Source organism: Austrofundulus limnaeus, unplaced genomic scaffold (genome assembly GCF_001266775.1).
Source record: "Austrofundulus limnaeus strain Quisiro unplaced genomic scaffold, Austrofundulus_limnaeus-1.0 Scaffold41, whole genome shotgun sequence".
NCBI lineage: Eukaryota > Metazoa > Chordata > Actinopteri > Cyprinodontiformes > Rivulidae > Austrofundulus > Austrofundulus limnaeus.
Window position 1 is genome coordinate 2,170,637 of NW_013952443.1, and position 18,848 is coordinate 2,189,484.

At 40.9% G+C, this 18,848-nt stretch overlaps 1 protein-coding gene across 1 annotated transcript in view; it reads right to left on the minus strand.

The window, feature by feature from the left end:
- Nucleotides 1-18,848, minus strand: part of fcho1 (FCH and mu domain containing endocytic adaptor 1) — a gene marked incomplete in the record, with an annotated part of 51,566 nt that overhangs the window by 4,658 nt on the left and 28,060 nt on the right. Inside the window, 18 exon segments of the mRNA XM_014007354.1 lie at nt 408-472; nt 1,244-1,440; nt 1,527-1,659; nt 1,735-1,890; nt 2,954-3,068; nt 3,182-3,338; nt 3,424-3,530; nt 5,191-6,216; nt 6,327-6,451; nt 6,990-7,041; nt 8,462-8,518; nt 8,718-8,742; nt 11,128-11,321; nt 11,788-11,848; nt 12,997-13,021; nt 15,200-15,317; nt 15,413-15,509; nt 16,272-16,370. Coding sequence (XP_013862808.1) covers nt 408-472; nt 1,244-1,440; nt 1,527-1,659; nt 1,735-1,890; nt 2,954-3,068; nt 3,182-3,338; nt 3,424-3,530; nt 5,191-6,216; nt 6,327-6,451; nt 6,990-7,041; nt 8,462-8,518; nt 8,718-8,742; nt 11,128-11,321; nt 11,788-11,848; nt 12,997-13,021; nt 15,200-15,317; nt 15,413-15,509; nt 16,272-16,370 — 2,809 coding nt within the window.

The window sequence follows — 18,848 nt, forward strand, 5'->3', positions numbered from 1 at the left end:
ACACACACACACACACACACACACACACACACACACACACACACACACCAATAACACAGATAAGACAAGGATTTCACTGCAAACAACCAAAACAGATGAGAACTTCTATGCAACATTAGTTTTTATTTTATTTTATTTCTTTGTAATTGAAGCGGAGCACATAAAGCTGTGGAAAAACGTGTCGGCACATGAATATTTTTTACATTAAGTTTGACTCATGTCAAACTTTTATTTTCTCGCCTTCTGAACTTGACGAGGAGGGAATGAAGTAAAAAAAAAAAAACTGGTTGTTTTAGTCAAACGTTCTGCTCCTGCTTATTGATGAGCATTGATCAAACCATTGTGTTTAGAAACAACAACAACAAAAAATTAAAATAAAAGAAACAGAAAAGCAGCAGAGTTCTGACCTTTGCTGTGATTGGTCGGGGAAAGGTTGGGGAGTTTCCACAGCAGTCTTCTCTCCTCAGCGTTCCTGAACGRACAAAGTGAAGCAGCTAATTATTCACCTGCTGCTTTAATATGATAGGAGTGAAATCCTAATATTCATGACTTTATTTTCTGTATTTATTATTACCCATCACATCAAATGTCAAAGTGGTGAAACAGGCAGTTGTGCACTGATTAAAACTGCTTTTTGTCAAAATAAGATGAATAAATACTTATCTATGGACCATCTGAATAAACTGTTTGAAATATAATCATTTTTTGTAGTAATTTTTTTAGCAGTAGCAACAAAAACAATGATTTTAACCAAAAAAAAGCCTTATATGTTTTTATATTTTCTCATTAGAATTAACTGGACTCAGAAAAATGTCAATGAATGATCCTGATTAAAAGATAAATTAAAGCTTATCTCTCAGGTATATCAAAATGTTTTTTCCCTTCTCGTTTTCAGTTTGGTTTTATTTATTTATTTATTTTATTTTTTTATCCATTAGTTATTTTCTTTGTACTGTGTTTTGTTATATGGATTGTATAGTGAGGTGTTCTGTTTTGTGTTTACTTGTAGGACAAGGGATGAAATTTAACTACTGTGCTAACTCTTGCATGTTTACACTGCCATGTATTGTGGTAATGTTAGTTAATGCGCACTGTCCTAATAAATAAATAAATGAATGAAATGAAAAAGAAACGTAGCTTAAAAAGCCCAGGGCTTCGACTCCTAAAGRACCGGATTGATTTGAGGTTTGTTGACATTTTCTGAGGAAGAGTGGTGCTTCCTGTCGTCCCCCCCGCTGCTCACCAGGAGGCGGGCGGCTGGCACTGCAGATCCGTGGYGCTGTGGTCCAGAGGCAGCAGCACCTGGACGGCGGTGAGCTGGGTGGACGGCGCCGTGGCGGGACAGCAGTGGTAGTCGAGGGAGACCCGGGTCACCGTGCCGCTCCGCTGGCACTCCGCCGACAGCAGGAGGGGAGCCCGACCCGGGTCCTGAGAGGACGTCTGAGGAGACGGGGAGGCTGAGGACGGGGGTTCCTGACTTCACACTTTCAAACACAACAAACGGAGCGTTCTGGAGATTTGCCCACCTGATACTTGAGCAGGCCGATGTTGTAGTACGAAGCCTGGGGGTTGAGCTGGGCTTCTCTCTGCAGGTGGAGCTGCAGAGCCTGCATGTTGAACCAGAAGTCTCTGGTGTCGGGGTCGCTCTGAGACGGGTCACTGAACGCGACAAAACCCAGAATGATTCCACGGCGCAGCCGGAGGCGGCGTTGTGAGGCGAGGAGCGGCGCTCACCTGTAGAGCAGCTTCTGATTGGGCAGGAAGTGATCCACCCTTGAGATGCTGACCAGCCTGAAGCTGAGCACGGGAACGTTGGGGTTGGCGGTGAAGATCCGGGTGATTCCAGCTGGGAAGGACATGGTGAGGTCTCCTGTGATCTTCACAAGACATCTGCAGACAGACAAAACATAAAAACAACGCTTATTATTTATTTGTTTACAATTTGTTCATTTAAAACAAAACATAAATTCAATTTACAGTAAAAATACTAATCATAAATTAAAGGTAGCAGAAGAAGAAAAACATCTGATTTCTGCCCCTTTTTCTCAAATAAATAAATTCAAACAAAAATAATCTTCAATTTACAAAAACGTACAAAAAACAAAAGAAAAACAATGAAGGTTTAATTCCTTCTTGAGCAACAATTCGTTCATTATAGCCATTCATATTTCTCCAACAAATTAACCTTTATTTTTCTCTTAAATAAACACATTGATCTGGCTTTTTTAACGTCATCTTCCAGATTATTCCATAATTTAATTCCCTGGATTGAAGTACTCCGTTCCTTCAAACTGGTTCTAACTTTAGGTCTCACAAACATTTCTGACCCCTTCAGATTATAACAACTCTCTTTTTTTAACAAAATCTAAATGGATGTTTGAAGGTAATGTGTTTTTATGAGCCCTATACATAACTGATAAAATACTATAATCAACCAAATCATAGGATTTCAATAACTTYAACTGATGGAACAATGAATCTGATGGGTGACTGTAATGTTTTCTGGTAATAATTCTTATAGCTTTGAAGGAAATTTTGTAACTGATAAATTGAATGTTAGATGCAGTATTGTATTTTATACTTTCAAGAGTTTATAGAAACCAGTACTTGAAAACGAACACTATAAAATGGTGTTGTGCTTTTAGAATCAGTAAGTAAATGACCAATACATTTCTTCAGCTCTTTTCTGTAAAATAAAAACAGGATGTTGTTGTTCTACAAGCTTTTCCCCAAACAACACAATAAATTAAGTGTGGCACAATTATTGCATTATACAACATWAACAGTGCTTTRTCATTAACGAAGTCCTTTACTTTGTATAATACTGCAATGGATTTGGCTGTTTTTGTTCTTAAATGATTTATGTGAGGTCTCCATGTTAGTTTTTCATTATGAACAACTATTTATCAAATAAGAGAATTTTTGTTAATGAACTTGACAGAATCCTGCTGACCGGTTGTGCTGTCCTCCTTTGAAGTAGGCGTTGATATATTCTGTTACTGCTGCCGCCACGGGCCAGGCGTCCTGCGTGCTGAGGGAAATGGGGCTGGGACCTCTGGACAGGTGCACTGAGGAGAACAGGTGAAAACGTCCAGTGGAAATGTTGCTGCAGAGGTTAGATTTTAAACTGATACACTACAGGACAAGAAGTGAAAGACTAGTTCAGGTTCATGTGGCTTACACGGCCTTTGCTGGTAGGGCAGCGGTGAGGCTTGACCCGCTCGGGCAGGGCTGGGCGCTCGGTTCTGCACCCCCCACTCGCTGGGGCTGGAGGAGGAGGAGGAGGACGTGAGGGAGGGGCTGGGCTCCGGCAGCGGGGAGGAACACAGCGATCGCGACTGAAAACAGAGACGAGTGACGAGCGCCGTCAGCATTGGGAGGAGTTCTGATCAGAGGCCGGGAAACCAAACGACGGACACTCACCCTCTCACAGCCGCCGAGTCGAGCGGAGGACCCTTTGGCTCGGGTCACTTTCTGAGGTACCGACGTGACGGCTTCAGAAGAGTCCGCTCTGTAGTTCAGTTTGGAACCTGGTGGAGACAGAAATCACAAACTGAAGCTCACTGACAGAACAAACAACAACATCATGTTCAGAGGAACTGAGACGAGCTGAGAGCACAAAACAAACAAACAGGCACCAAACGTCACAATTTGTTGTCTGAGTTGTTGATTCAACAGACATTTAACATCCTGCCGTCGACCAAAAAATCTGCAAATCCCAGACACGGTCGATCGTTTTCAATCAGTCTGTTTTCATTTCATCAGAGAACAAAACATGAAGGTTCTCTAACGAAGAACATTTAAAACAAAGTTAAGGTCTGGGGTCCGACTGTGGGTCATAAAACACAAACTCTGGGGTCATGAGATCATTTCCAGATGCTATGTTTATTTATTTAATTTACTTGTATTTATTTATTTAAATTTTTTTAATTTATTTTTTAGATAGATAGCTAGCTAGATAGCTAGATAGATAGCTAGCTAGATAGCTAGATAGATATCAGTCTATATTGATAATTACAGTTTTTTTTACCCATTTGAAAAAATGATCAGGAGAAAAAAGGCTGATTAATGCGGCCAAACTTTCCTCTTTTATCCACAATTTCCTCTCGAGCTGTTGCACTCATTTTCTCCTTCCACTCCCCGTCGTTYTTTTTTWWATTTTGAAGCAGTTACGAGGCGAAACATGAAACTGCGCACGTTACTCAGCAGGTTGTTGCTAGCTAACCATAGAGTGAGTTAGTTGATGCTACCAACCTCGCCTAAAGCCCTGTCACACTAGACCAGAGGTTCTCAAACTAGGGTCCCAGGACCCCCAGGGGTCCGCAAGCTATAACTTGGGGGTCCTCAAAAAAATTGTGAAAAACTGTTAATTTTGTTTGTCATTTAAAAAAAAAAACTTCATAAATGCATAAGGGGAACAACACACCAGTAAAATAAACTTACTCAACCAAATAAACAATAATTATTCTCATGACAATTAGGAGTTAAAATGGCAGTAAATCAGTTTTAAATCGGCATGAGGTTTATGATGGGGTCCCTGGAATATTTTCACTTCTATAAGGGGTCCTCAGACCCAATAAGTGAGAGAAACCTTGCACTAGACAACTTATGAAACATTTTTTATATCTAAATTGCTAATAAAAGTTGTATATTTGAACAGTTTGTTAGAATTACATTATGTACACGCTGATAAAAAGCTTCCTGTTGATTTTTTAAAATTCCATCTTTAATGTAGACGTCTTTAAAATGTTGATAAGTTGCCATGCAGGGCCTTTAGCTGGGCTGTGACAGGCTGAGCTGCTAAAGCCTTTCCTCTGCCTACAGTTCAGTGAAATTATCAACATTCGATTGGAAATTTATCCATTAATATTGATCTTATCTTATTGTGGTATATATTATTCCTGAATTACTGCCCAGCCCTAATAGTTGTTTACTGTAGATGGTGTTAAGTTTGTTTAACGGGCCTATTAACACACTTTGACTTGTTCAAATAAAGAATTTGGATCACAAACCATTAGTACTTTCTGGGTCCTGAGCTGAAGATTTTGTGAACCAATGATTTAAATTATAAAAAACAACTGATCACATTTATGAAAAGTATTTAAAAACTCCAAGTTCCTGCAGTGAATTCTAGTTTCTGTAACTATAAACAATAAGTACACTCATACAGAGGAGGAAATCACTTTGTACCCTTGTGAGCGCTCATGTTGCAGCTCATCTGAGTGTTCAGATCCAGACAGTCTTCATCTTTGTCTGTAGAGAAACACAGATCCTCCTGAGGTCCCGAGTGCCTGGTGAGGGGAGGGGCGTTCCTGCGTGGCTCGCTCTCTGATGACCGGTGTTTCCTCCTCTCTGCTCCTCCTTCAGATTTAACTCCCACTTCCTGTGAAGTGGAGCCAGCGCTCTCGTTGAACGGGTTGTGCGCAGAGTTCCAGTGCAGCGTCTCCTTCTTAGGCTGAGCCGTAGGTAAAGAGCTGGACCCTGCGTCGCCCCCGGGCCTGGCGCTGCCATGTGGAGGGATTGTTCCAGCTGCTGCAGCCAGCGAGGACTGGTGCGTCGGGCTGCCAATCATCGTGATCGCAAACGGGTCGTCGGTGGAGACGGGAGGCGGGAGGCTGCGGTCTCGCTTCCTGTCTCTGTCTTTGCGATTAGAGGAGGAGGATGAGGAGGAGGAAGAAGGGGCAGGCAGAGTCTTCGTGTCGGTGAGGGAGACCGAAAACGGGTCCCCGTGAATCTCCTTCCCTCTGAGCTCCTGGGCRTGGCGGGGCGGTGGGCGTGTCCAGGCGTCAGACAGGTTCAACACCTCCTGGGTGATGGACCTGTCAAACGCAGCGAGGAAGGGGTCCTCGGGGGGGATATGTTTGCAGTTCCACACTGACGACTCCACGTCAGGCGGGGGCAGCGTCTGAGGGAAAGCAGGGAACCGCACGGAGGAGGGGTCCGCCTCCAGGGGGACGCGTGACGGACGCGACCAGACGCCGGCGGACTCGACCTGCGGGTTGGAGCTGCGTCCGGAGGACGGCTCGTGGAACGCAGAGAGGAAAGGGTCCGCAGGTCGGCCCAGGGTCTGAGTCTGGYCTTTACTCTGAGACACGGGGGGCCAGGCTGCCCAGCCCACCAGCTCGGGGGACGGCCCAAGAGCCTGATGGGAGGGAGAGTCCAGGCCGGAGTCCTCAACGTTCTCCGGCGAGGAGGAGTCCGATGAGAAGGCAGCATCTGAGAAAGAAAATCAACATGTTAAACATGAGTCCGCAAAGGAAAAACCCTAACCAGAAAAACAAAAGTTCCAAAAAAGCAGAAATTGAAATCTCTCAAACTTTTCTTACATTCAGAGGCACCAAACATGTTCTGCTCTCTGAGCTGGTTCCGACTGTCGAAGCTTTTGGACTTGAAGGCCGACTCCAGCGGCGGTCCGAAAAGGCTGTCTGAACCCGACGCCGTTGAACTTAACCTGATGGAGACGGACCGAAACAGACAAAAAAACACAACAGAAACAAAGTCAGTGAGAGCTGAAGGTGCGAAAAAAGACAAAACAGGAAAACAGTGAGGTAAAAAAAAATGCAAAGAAAAAAGTGAAGAACATTTAAAAAAAAGGAACAGAACTGTCTGTAATGCATGAAAATAAATGTGTGTTTCTGCAGAGTCCATTTCACCTTTTATAGCTAAATGATGCAATAATGTTTTTATATTTTATTCAGAAAGATTTAATCTTTAATGTAAGGAACTTTGGGCACTCTGAACAAGTTGTTTTATTTTATTTAAAGCTTTCTGGTCTTGATTATGTTTAAAAACAAGTCAAAACAAACAATTTTTCTTATCCGAGCAAAAAAAGGMAATAACTATGAAACATAATGGAACGAGGACTAAATTTAAAGACCCTCAAAAATAAAATTAAAAATGCTGAAAGCTGAGAAACAATGGTTGAAAAGTCCTCTCTCAGCCACAGATATGAAGAGGGTGAAAAGTGATGAAGGGCAGACTGATCTCACCTGCTGTGATCCGGGCTGGAGGTGGACCTACGTAGGCTCTCCTGCTCTCCATCTGCAGAAACACAGCACATGGTCCTGATGAGGTAAAGTGACTCACCGCTGCCTAATCAGAGCTAATCAGCAGCACAGTGGTCTTCGATAGGGGGAGATAAGACGCCACGAGGGAAAAGCCCCAGCCAGCTCTGTGGCGGTGATAAATACGAGCCGTTAAGCCTGGCCTCGCTGAGCTCCAGCGGTCGTTTTTGCTGAGAGGAAGCATTAATCAGACGCTGCACATTAATCCTGCTGCTCCTGGATTTACGACAGAGACACTCYCGGATGCTGAACCATAGCCAGGAGGAGTCCTCCCATTTCTGCCCGACCTGCTGACAGCTAATGACCCTGGTGGTGATAACAGAGGCCTTGGAGCACGAGCAGAGAGTCGCCTGAGACTAATGGAGGGGGGCTGCTCGTGTAAGGTCAGCCGGTGAGGAGATTTAATGCCTACAGGAGGTTGAGTGGGCTGGAGTTTGTGACCGTGGGCCATAAAAAATGGCTGCGTGAGAATAAAAACTGCCCTTTCCCCCTATTAGGGATGAAGGACGGACACTTCAAACCTCTCAAAAGATGTTAAAGGGATCCCTGATTAGTTGTAACATTAGACTTTACTTAACATTTGTTTTGACTGTAAAATAAAGACTGTAAAATACTGTAGGCTGTTTAGTTTTTATAATTTTAAAACTGGAATTTTAAAAATATATTACACGGACGGGGCCATTTTATTTACACGCAAAGCATTCTGGGTAAATGATGACGTGGATAGGTCCTTGGTGCGAGGCTGCTAGCAAGCTATATCCACCCTGAAGGTTAGTTAATCTTGGACAATATCTGACGATCGACTCTTTTAAATGAAACCAGAGAGCGTTGACAGAGAGGAGAAGGTAGAAATGACTCAGTCTGTAACTGAAAATATGGATGGAGGACAACAGAGCTGCTTCGTGGAAGAAGAACCTCAGCTTAGCCTGTTAGCTTTAGCATTAGCCCCGACGCTATCACCATATATATGTATTAGCTCGGTGCTATACTGTATATTCTCCTCTCATCACTGAGGTCCTCCATCCACGACAGAGAGGGGAACACAAAAATGACTCAGCCTGCAACTGAAAATATGGATGGAGGACCTCAGTTTAGCTTGTTTGTCGTGCTAGCACCGAGCTAATACATATAAGGCAATATAGCGTCGGCGCTAGCTTGAAGGCTAACAGGTTAAGCTGAGGTTCTTCTTCCATGAAGCAGGGAATTTAGAGATGTAACTTTTATTCCCTTTCAATTCAGTTTGCAATTATTCTTAATGGTCACCGTGGTTGTAATTTGTTTTAAGAGCGATTTTGTGTATAAACAAACATATTTTCACCAATGAGATTTGTACGTGAAGTTACTGATATAACAGCTGTTGTTGCCTCATCGTCTGCAGTTTTGGGCTCATGGCTCACCTCGATGAGAGGAAGTCTCACTCTCCTCTAGTCGAACTCCTGCTGTGCTCGAGTTTCCTGCAAACACACAAATGAAGCTATCAGACGTGTGAAAACAAAGCTGCAGAGCTCATGTTAGAAATTTCACCTCCCGTAAACTCTTTTTATATCGGCCAGTTCATTTATTATTAATTTATATTTTAAAAAAACTAACATCTGCTGAACAAAGTGAAATTTGTTTTAAGGATACAATAAAGGGGAAAAAAAGTAAACCTACTGGAGAGATGCCACTTGACTGAAACCTGAAAATCAACAGAATGAAGCACAAAGTGTAATTATTCTGCATTTTGTTTTACTATCAGAGACAACAAATCACTAAAAAGAGAACAGACAAAGCATTTACCCATCTCTTAACATCATCTAAATGTGTTTTTCAGTTTGTACTAGAACGGTCCAAATCTTTTAAACAAATTCTTACAACGAACGATAGTCATTTATATTTTGTTTATTTCTTATTTTTATTATTTCTAGTAATATCTTTACTTTTTCATCCTTAACCACAGAGTCAATCGCTCCCGCTTTGCTTTTTCACAGGAAAAAGGCAGAGAGGTGGAGTACGGCAGCTCAGAGGGGAAAGGGGGAGGGGTTTCTGTTTGACAAAACACATGGTTCCACCCACATGACATGATGACATCATCACGTTTTTCACTACATGACGACGCTCCTTTGAAAAAGATCCAAGAGCAAAAGCTTCAAGCAGTTATTAGCCAAATCACCCAGATTTGGCTAATAAAAGCTTGAAGCTTTTATTTTGAAGGTGAATCCTAGCTTTTCCAGTGTTGTTTAGCTGAAAGGTATTACGTATTTTATCAGAAATTTATTAACGTTTAGCAGTTAAAGACCAGTRGAATTATCAGTTTTCTATTCATATTGAACACATGTCTATTGCGATGTACAGGGACAATGTAGACAATGTAGACAATGAGACTGAAACCCCTGGTTTTATACCATAACATCCCTTTCAGACAGCTTCCTCTTGCATCCACAGTTAATCCTGTTGGATGTGGTTGGTCCTTCTTGGTGGTATGCTGACATTACCCTGGATACCGTGGCTCTTGATACATCACAAAGACTTGCTATCTTGGTCAGAGATGCTCCAACAAGACGTGCACCAACAATTTGTCCTCTTTTGAACTCTGGTATGTCATCCGTAATGTTGTGTGCATTACAATATTTTGAGCCAAACAGTGCTCTTACCCTGCTAACTGAACCTTCACACTCTGCTCTTACTGGTGCAATGTGCAATTAATGAAGATTATCCACCAGGCTGGTCCAATTTAGCCATGAAACCTCCCACACTAAAATGACAGGTGTTTCAGTTTCATAAGCTGCGTTTCCATTGACCATGAAAATGCACAAATTAGAATATCGAAAATAAATTTGCTCAATGGAAACACGTCAATTTCGAAAGAAATTAAATTTTTCGACAAACAGTTTTTGCGTTAGGATGAGGTGGTTTTTCGGCTGTATCGAAATTGGTGTTTTTCGCAAAACTGCAATGGAAACACTTTTTTCGCATCACGGGAGTCAYGTGATCAACAACCGGCTGTTTCTACTGGCGAAAAAGACGACAACGAAAAAGATAACAGGAAKTACAAGTAGTAGTAATATCACAGAAGTAGTATAAAATAGTAAACTCACCAACTACAATTTCCCAAAAACACAGCATACGTAGCAAGTAGGGACTTGTCGCTAGAGGAGCGACAAGTCCCTGAGCGCTGGATGAGCGCTAGTGTCGCGGTAGCAACATGCTATGTGTTTACATCCGTCGCCACCATGTTTGTAATGACTTATTGCGAGAACAACGTATTCATGCGTGACTTTAATAGCATTTCTTACTTAATGGAAACACCACAGTTGCGAAACTGTGCTTTTTCGACATTAACAGAATATCGACAAAGTTTTGAGCACATTTGCAATGGAAACACAGCTATTGTCTAACCCCTGTACGTTGTTATTGAATTATCGCCCAGCTCTATATTTATCCCATCTCTTTTTATTTATTTATTTTATTTATCATTATTTAACCAGGCAAGTCCCATTGAGATCTCAGATCTCTTTTTCAAGGGCGGCCTGGGCCTGGAGGCAACCTATTGTACATGTTTTTAGGGGGGGGGGGGAACCGGAGTACCCGGAGAAAACCCACGCAAGCACGAGGAGAACATGCAAACTCCGCACAGAAAGACCTCAGGTCCGAACTGGGGATCGAACCCAGGACCTTCTTGCTGTGGGGCGTCGGTGCTAACCACTGAGCCGTCGTGCTGCCATATTTATCCCATCTCTAGTTTGTACAATCTTCTTTTCTGTCTTTTTATAGGATTTGTCAATCTGAAGCCAGGTTTATAGCTAACACAATGAACATAGTGCAAAGGTGCGCATGGAACAGTGACACAGTTGCACCGTCCCAGCCCCTGTGAGTGGATGAGCATAGGCTACATGCCCCGCGCTCCATTCAAATACTTTGTCCATCAGGCATTTGCTCTCCTTTATAAAGCCTTTCAATAGTTATGAAGTGTACCGCCAGAGAACACCACACCAACGTAAGCGTCAAGTATAAAYGCACCATCAACCCTGTGCAACAAGTGCCACCATAACCGAGCCTTCAGACTTAAAGAGCATGGAACCACCTGCTGCCGTGCTCCTCTGTTGGGCGGCAGAGTGAGCGCCCCCACGGTGGCTTTCAGCTCCTTCTCTGTGGCAACAGAGCTGCTACGATTGTTGCCGGCCACCGGCCTGATTTTGATGTGAAACTTCTTGGGCTCCTCGTCGTCGAAGTCTGAATCGCTGGAGTAGAAGTTGTTCTCCTTTTCTTCAGCGCAGCGTACGGGAAGAGAGAGGGGTCAAGGGAAACACATTTCAACTGAGTTTGCAAACGGTTTTCAGAAAAAAAAACTATATGGAAGAAGTGACAAATTTTACAAGTTAGCCCAGGTGATCCAGTCATCTGATTAGGACTCCTACTGGGCACCTCCCTCTGGAGGTTTTCCAGGTACGTCCTACTGGGAGGAGACTCTGGAGCAAGCCCCAGAACTCACTGGAGGGATTATGGAACCTTTCTGGTCTGGGAACACCTTGGAGTCCCTCCAGGAGGAGCTGGAGAGGGATGTTTGAGTTTCCCTCCTGGACCTTCAGACTCTGACCTGATCACCAGTAAGTGACACAAAACTGACAGTGAAATACCTCAAATGATGAGTTCGAACAATAAATTATCTATTTGTTAACTCGGTCCAGAAATAAATTTGTTCACAAATCAACTAAGACAGGTGAAGCAGACAGACAAAGGATATCATTCTGGGTGCTGTCAGCTCGGATGACGAAGCCCTCATCGTCCACTTCCAGAGGTGAATTCTGCAGAAATGAGAATATGAGCACAGGCAGGAGAGTGAAAGTGAGGCAGACGGCGGCTGGGTCAGCAGCACAGAAACAAGTGGTGCATGGCTGACACTCAGAAGTGCTCCGTCACACTCGGTTAGTGTTTACTGAGAGCTTTCCATTAGAGTGATCGAGTGAATAAATACACCCAACAAATGTCAAACATGGCTTGCAGAGTCAGTCATTTTTACAATAACTGTAGGTTCAACAAGAGCTCAGACATGGCTGGGCCCCAGAGCTATTTGTGGACTTTAAATTGGATTTAAATTATTGAATCAATTCAGGGTTAAGAGGGCAGTGCTTAAAAAAATAAACCCAAAAAGTCAGCCAATATATGACTCACATGGGGCTTTATTGACTTACTTCAGTATATTTAAGTAAACAAATTTAGTTTAGTGAGTAAATCTGACGACTTCACTCTGAACAAAACTGTCTGGAAAAGGTCATAAAGGGTGTTGTGGTAGGTCATCCTCATGGTATTTGTCAATAAATATAAAAAGAAACGCATTTTTCCTTTAAAACAAAACGGATTACTCATGTTTGTCCATTTCCAAATAATAAAAACAAAATGTGTACATTTAAGCTMAAAAAACTTACATTTTATTGTTTCCAGTGTCTTACAGCCAATCAAAATAACAAATCTATGATTGTAGATTTGACTGTTTGTAAACCAAATGGTGAAGACACCATGTAAAAGTATGAAAATAATTACAGAGTTTATCATAAAATGATTTTCTCATCAGTCTGACAGATGGTTTTTTTTGGGGCAACGGCCATCGCCCTTTCACACACAACGCACACGCACACCCTCACTGCTCTTGCAAAGTGCGGCGCGTACAAACACACCTACACACATTCACCGAGCTTCCCTTGTGCCTGGAAGATAATCTCAGACACGTCTTCTCAGAAGTACAGGAATAAACTTGGGAAACCCCCACACCATCCATCACATCATTATCACACACTTATAACCTTCCTACTTCCATCCCACAGACAAAAAAAAMCCCACACTTTTTGAATCGAGCATCAGCCTTCACAACATTCATGTCGATATATTTATCTGGTATTTAGAAGTAAAACTGATTAATGAGCAGGTGGTTTTTGAGCTTGTGTCAAATACCTACCAGTGCGTCTGCGACAGCTGAATCTCTGCAAATACAGAAAGGAAAAAAAAAAAACATACAGGGGAGTTATTTTAACTTAGAAATAAAATAGTAGCAAAAAAATAAAATAATATCCCAAGAGGAAAATAGCACAGCCAATTTAAGAGTGTTTGCCTGCACTGTGCTAGTTTTCAGGGGTCGGATTTATAAAACTGGCGTACGCACAATTTGAGCCCAGAAACTTGCGTACGCCACTTTTTACGCCAAGGTTGTGATTTATAAAATCCAAACTTGACGTGAAAATGTGCAGTGCCTCACGCCAGCTCTGACCCATGCGTACGCTCATTTTGGAGACGTGAAACTGCGACACAGATGGTGAAGTGAAGAATTAGAGCCACACTGTGTAATGATCACTGTCAGATATTTAATTTACCTTCATCAGACTTAGATTTTTATTCAACTTTATCATCAGCTTTCTTAACAGTAATATTTATGCTTCTGCTGCTGAGCCACGAGGACCTTTGAAATAAAAAAAAAAACTTAAATCTTAAATAAAAATTCCCGTGCGCAAATCTCAGACAGCAAAAGGCACGCTTTGGATACACGCGCAGGGCGCATCACCTCGCCAGTGTTTGTCACGCGCCGGGGGGGGGGTGCGTGTGTGCGCGCGCGCGGGGCGGGGGTGTCTGCCGCGGATAGCAGAGCAGGCAGGAGGGGGAGAGGACGAGGAGAATAGCGGTGGACTTATTTCTAATTTTATCTGACTTATTTAATTTTATTTTTATTGTTTTTATCGTCCTGCAGGCTCTGAGGGAAAATTAATTTGAAGCTGAGGTTTTTTTATTAATAAAAATTGTTAGATTACTCTAAAGCAAAATGAGGGAAAATCTGTGTCAATTACAGACAATYTGTTCACGTGAGCAGCTGTCAGTCAGCACCTGTCAACCTCCAGACGCACGACGGAGMGTGTCTGAACCAATCACTTYTGTTGGCATTGATCATCTGACTGATTTAAATACATCTTAACATTCATGAGGTACTTTGCATTGACTGTTTATGGCTGAGTGTGGGCGTGTAGAGGGTAGAACCTGAGGCGGGACCTCGTGCGCAAATTCTGACGTGCGGCTGTGATTTATAAAGGAAAGATGCGCAGAAACATGCGTACGCATGGTTTTATAAATCTGAATTTTTTTTTGGCGTACGCCATTTCCGCCTTTTGGCCGTACGTTCACTTTTAGTATGGTTTCCACGCAATCCTTTATAAATGAGACCCCTGATCTTTATTTGGTCTGACAGACTTTGTGTGATCATAAAAAAGATGCATTCATGATTAATTTGATGCTTCTTTTAGACAAAATACACCTTTAACTAGACATGTTTCATAAGGAAGACACATAGTGGGAATTTAGAGCTGGAAAGTAAATATGTGACCCATCAAATCGAAACGAGGATTAAGTCCAAAAGTGGAATGTGGAGAAATATGTAGATATAGGGTTTTGATTTAAACATGTGCAAAAATTGCATTTGGTCAAAATATAATGAATATTAATTCATTATATTTCTTATCAATGTATCATTTGAATGAACTGTCTGAAATATAATCCAAAAAAAATTTTGAAGCATTTTTTTGAGCAGTAACAACAAAAAACCTGATCTTGAGGAAAAAAAAAAAAACGCATAAAATTTTTGAAATTTTCCCTGTGAGCTAGCAATGTTTTTTTTTCTTTTCAACTGGGAAATCTTAACATACAAATAATATTTGAGGTTTCCTTTTTATATTGACATAAAGATTACTCAATAAATTTACATAAAATTAGGATTCAGGCCAAACAATAATGTGTTATCATAACCAACAAGACAAACTAAGTCATGTCTCTGGAAAAGCTTAGGATATCAGAATGATCCAGGTATCAAAATGTAGCTTCTAAAGCCACAAATCTGAAAATATAATTAGGTCATTTTGTCCAAATTTGACTTGATCCTCATTCTGATATGATGGGTGACATAATAACCTAAACTGCAAGTGAATGCACAGATCTCTTTATTTTTAGATTGTTTTAAAATACCTGCAAAGATTCAGTTTATTTTATCCAAAGCATTTCAAACATGAGCAGCTCTAATGTTACTGCTGTGATCCAGCAAAGGTTAAAAGAGACCTGCTAGTCAAAACTTCAGGCTCAAACTTATTAAAGCTGTTTGTGTTAAGATTAGGATTAACACTCACGTAGAGTCCGGCTCCTTGTCCCTCTTGCCGAGTCCGGGGATTCTGAAGGCTTTAGTTCGAGTCTTTTTCCCACCTTCAGGAGTCAAAGTTGTCATGAAATCCTCAAACCCAACCAGAGCTGCAGACAGCATGAGGTGCAAAATAAACACACAGAGAACTTCATTTATGAAATATTCAGCATCTCAAATGCTGTTTTATAGGTTTCTGTTGTACCTGGCCGGTCTTTGCCCGTGCCTTTCAGTTCTGCGAATTTCTGAATCAGAGTATCGATGCCGATGTTTTCCACATTCTGCTTAAACTCCTCATGGACCTGCGGGTCAGAAGAATAGAACAGTGTATTAGAGCTTTATTAGCTACACTCATAAATTCAATTTGTGCTAATGTAGCAGCTGAGTCCAACTGAGTGTTAGGTTGCAATCTGGTTTAAAAACAAAATCACAAAACACATTTTGCTGAGCTCAAGTTGTACTTAAAAATAACCCCAGAAGACAATGGAGTCATTACTGTGATAAGAAATTAAACTAAACCTTCGGTTAATAACAATTAATCACTGACAAGTTAACTCTGAAAACTCCATCCCGTGTTTAAGAAAAACATGATCAGAATAGGAAGCCAGAATAATTTAGCAGAAAACTAATCTTTATTGTTCAGCTGTGGCTCCATTTCAGTGTTAAAAGCCTGTGTCTGTTTGAGGCCTTGTGTTCTTATCTGAATCATAATAATAACAAAGTCCTCTCACAGGCCGGCGTCTATTACAGGCTGCCCTTTAAAGAGATCTCCTCTTCTAAAGACGTGTAAATCTAAACATTAAGGTCACACCCTGGGGGGCGGCACCTTTTACATAATCCTAAACAAGCTTTGTTTATGTTACGGAGTGGGACACATTAAAGCAAGGGCTATAATTGATCACAAAATGTAAAACATAAGACTGGATCTAAAATTAGAAAATTAGATACAAAATTTCTTTCATGTTCATATGAAAAAACTGACAGAAACAACAATATAACTGAACAAATACTTTGTTTGGAAGGAAGTGGGCCATCATCAAGGCAGATTTTAGGGTCCGACTCACCTGTCCCACCTGGACATGGGTGTCCTCTATGGAGTGGGAGTAACTTTTAATCAGCTGTTTCATCTGTCGCAAATGAGCCTCCTCGATTTCTTGAAACCTCTACACAAGCAGAGACATTGTCACGATCAAACGCACATGAAGAAAACAAACTTTCTGTAGAATATGAAATCCTCTACAGGCTAAATGGGCAAATTAAACTATTTCAAAACCACTAAATGACATCAAACTATCAGTTTAACAACATAAATGCCTTTAGTAGTGTCATATCATCAGTGCTGTCTCTGTTCCTCATTTCATCTACATTAGATTTTATTTTTGCACTAAAAAACTGTTTCCAAAAATGCTTTTACACTTGCCTGGTTTAAACGTGACAACAGCAACTGTGAACTGAGCCGTTTCAGTTTCCTTACAAACGGACAGAATAGTACACTTTTAACAGGGTTCCTACAGCTTAACGCTAGTGAAATTTAAGACTTTTTAAGACCTAATTAATGCCACTGATAATGAAATTAGACCAACTTTACAACAAAATACAAAAGGAAAAAACCAAGTTAGCAACAATTTTAGCCAAATATTTATTTTGAAACAAAACTAGCTGTAAGAGACATTCAGTCAATTATTTTGAAAAACAAATAAAAGTTACCTAATTATTGTAATATTTGAGATGAATTAGTCATCCTACGTTCAATGTGTTAACATTTTTAAGACCTCTGAAAGATTGATTTAAGACATTTCAAGGCCAATGAAGCCTTGATCAATCCAATGCTTTTCAAGACTTTTTAAGGATGTGCAGGAACCCTGTTTAAGTCCAGAAATTTGCCCATTAGAGCAAAAGATACTAATGAAAACAAAACTTTTCTGATACTTTTCAAAAGAAGGGGCAGGACATTTAACCCCTGAAGCTCTGATTTCTAATGACATTTCTCTTAAGCATTTATATTTCAGCAGGTTTTGGTTGCATGMAGGCAAAAAGCCCTTGAGGAAGGAAATGGCTAAATTCATTCAAAGATAATCACAAGAACATCCGCCACAGTGATAAATTAACGTTTTAATAGCGTCACAAAAGTTCATCCAAATTTGCATGTGACAAAACGAGACATTAAAAAGAAACATTGGTTTTTGGGGGAGCGATTCTTTGTGTCTTGGGGGGATTTAGACAGCTAAAGCTTTTTTCTTCTATCATATAGACTGAAAACCCTTTCATTGGTTTGCACAAAGGAGCGTTATCGCAGATCCTTTCTCCCAGCAGCTGTCAGACTCTTTAACCAGCACCACACCCAAAAATCACAATGTTTACAAAAACCACAATAAGTGTTTACAAAAATCACAATAAGTGTTTAAACACCTGCTTCTGCCCACATAACTATTTGTACTGTTACTGTTCATTGTCATTACTCATCTGAACAATCATTTTGCACTACTCCTTTATATTACTAATCAGAGCAACCACCTGCTCTCTTATTACCCATTTACTTTGAAAATAATTCTGCTGTAAATGCACATCTGTTTTTCTTGTCTGCACTGTGATACTCTACAGTTATTAGTCTGTCGAGATTGTTTTGCACTGAAAACAGGCAAACTCCGATTCCTAATGTCAGATTCTGATAGTCTGTCTCGAAAATAAAACATCTTTTTTTTATTCTTGCACAATTCTTTATATTATATTTTTATTAGTAGTAGACGTATCATGGCTAGTTAGTGTTAATTTTTTTTTTGTGCATTGTCTATAGTTTGTAAAGTAACTAGTGTGTGAACCTCTGTACTGATGCTACTGTGACACCTGAATTTCCCCACTGCGGGACAAAAAAGGCTATTTCTATTCTATTCTATTCTATTCTATTCTATTCTATTCTATTCTATTCTATTCATGACAGGGAACTCTTACAGTATTTTTATTTTTGCTCGAGTTGTTTGCAAATATTAATAAGTACAGACATTTGTGTGCTACCTGATTTGTTTCCAGTCTTTACCATAAACTAAACTAGTGTTTTTCTCTCATAGTTCAAATCTTCTGACCTTATTAAAAACTAAATGATTGTGTTTTCGTTCAACCAAGAAGAACCTTGATCGCTTTCTTTTTTTTTTTTGTAGTACCTGGGAGATCAATTTACTCTCCCAGGTACCAGACACTCCTCCATAATTAAGACCCGACCTTCCCCTTMAGAGCTATAACAGCAGATAATTGGTCCTGAGGATTCCGTTCATCATTTCAAATATAAAAACACAGAAGCGCTCGTTGGGATTTGTTAAATATTTCCATGGTAACAGCGGCTGTAGCCATGGCAGCATGGAGGCAGTGATTAAAGGTAATGAGCAGGTTGCAGCATGCATGTGGAAATGGGTGGGTGCTCAGAAGTCAGGGGGTTGAGGTTTCCTTTATTAGGGATGGTGTGGTGTTAGATAATAAATGAAAAGATACGAGGGGGTTTTCTTCAGGTGGGAGGGTGAGTCAGAAAAAGATGAAGCAGATAAAGATTCACATTTAAAACGTCACATCAAAGGGTGGAAGAGACAGCAAATACATATATATACACACACACACACACACACACACACACACACACACACACACACACA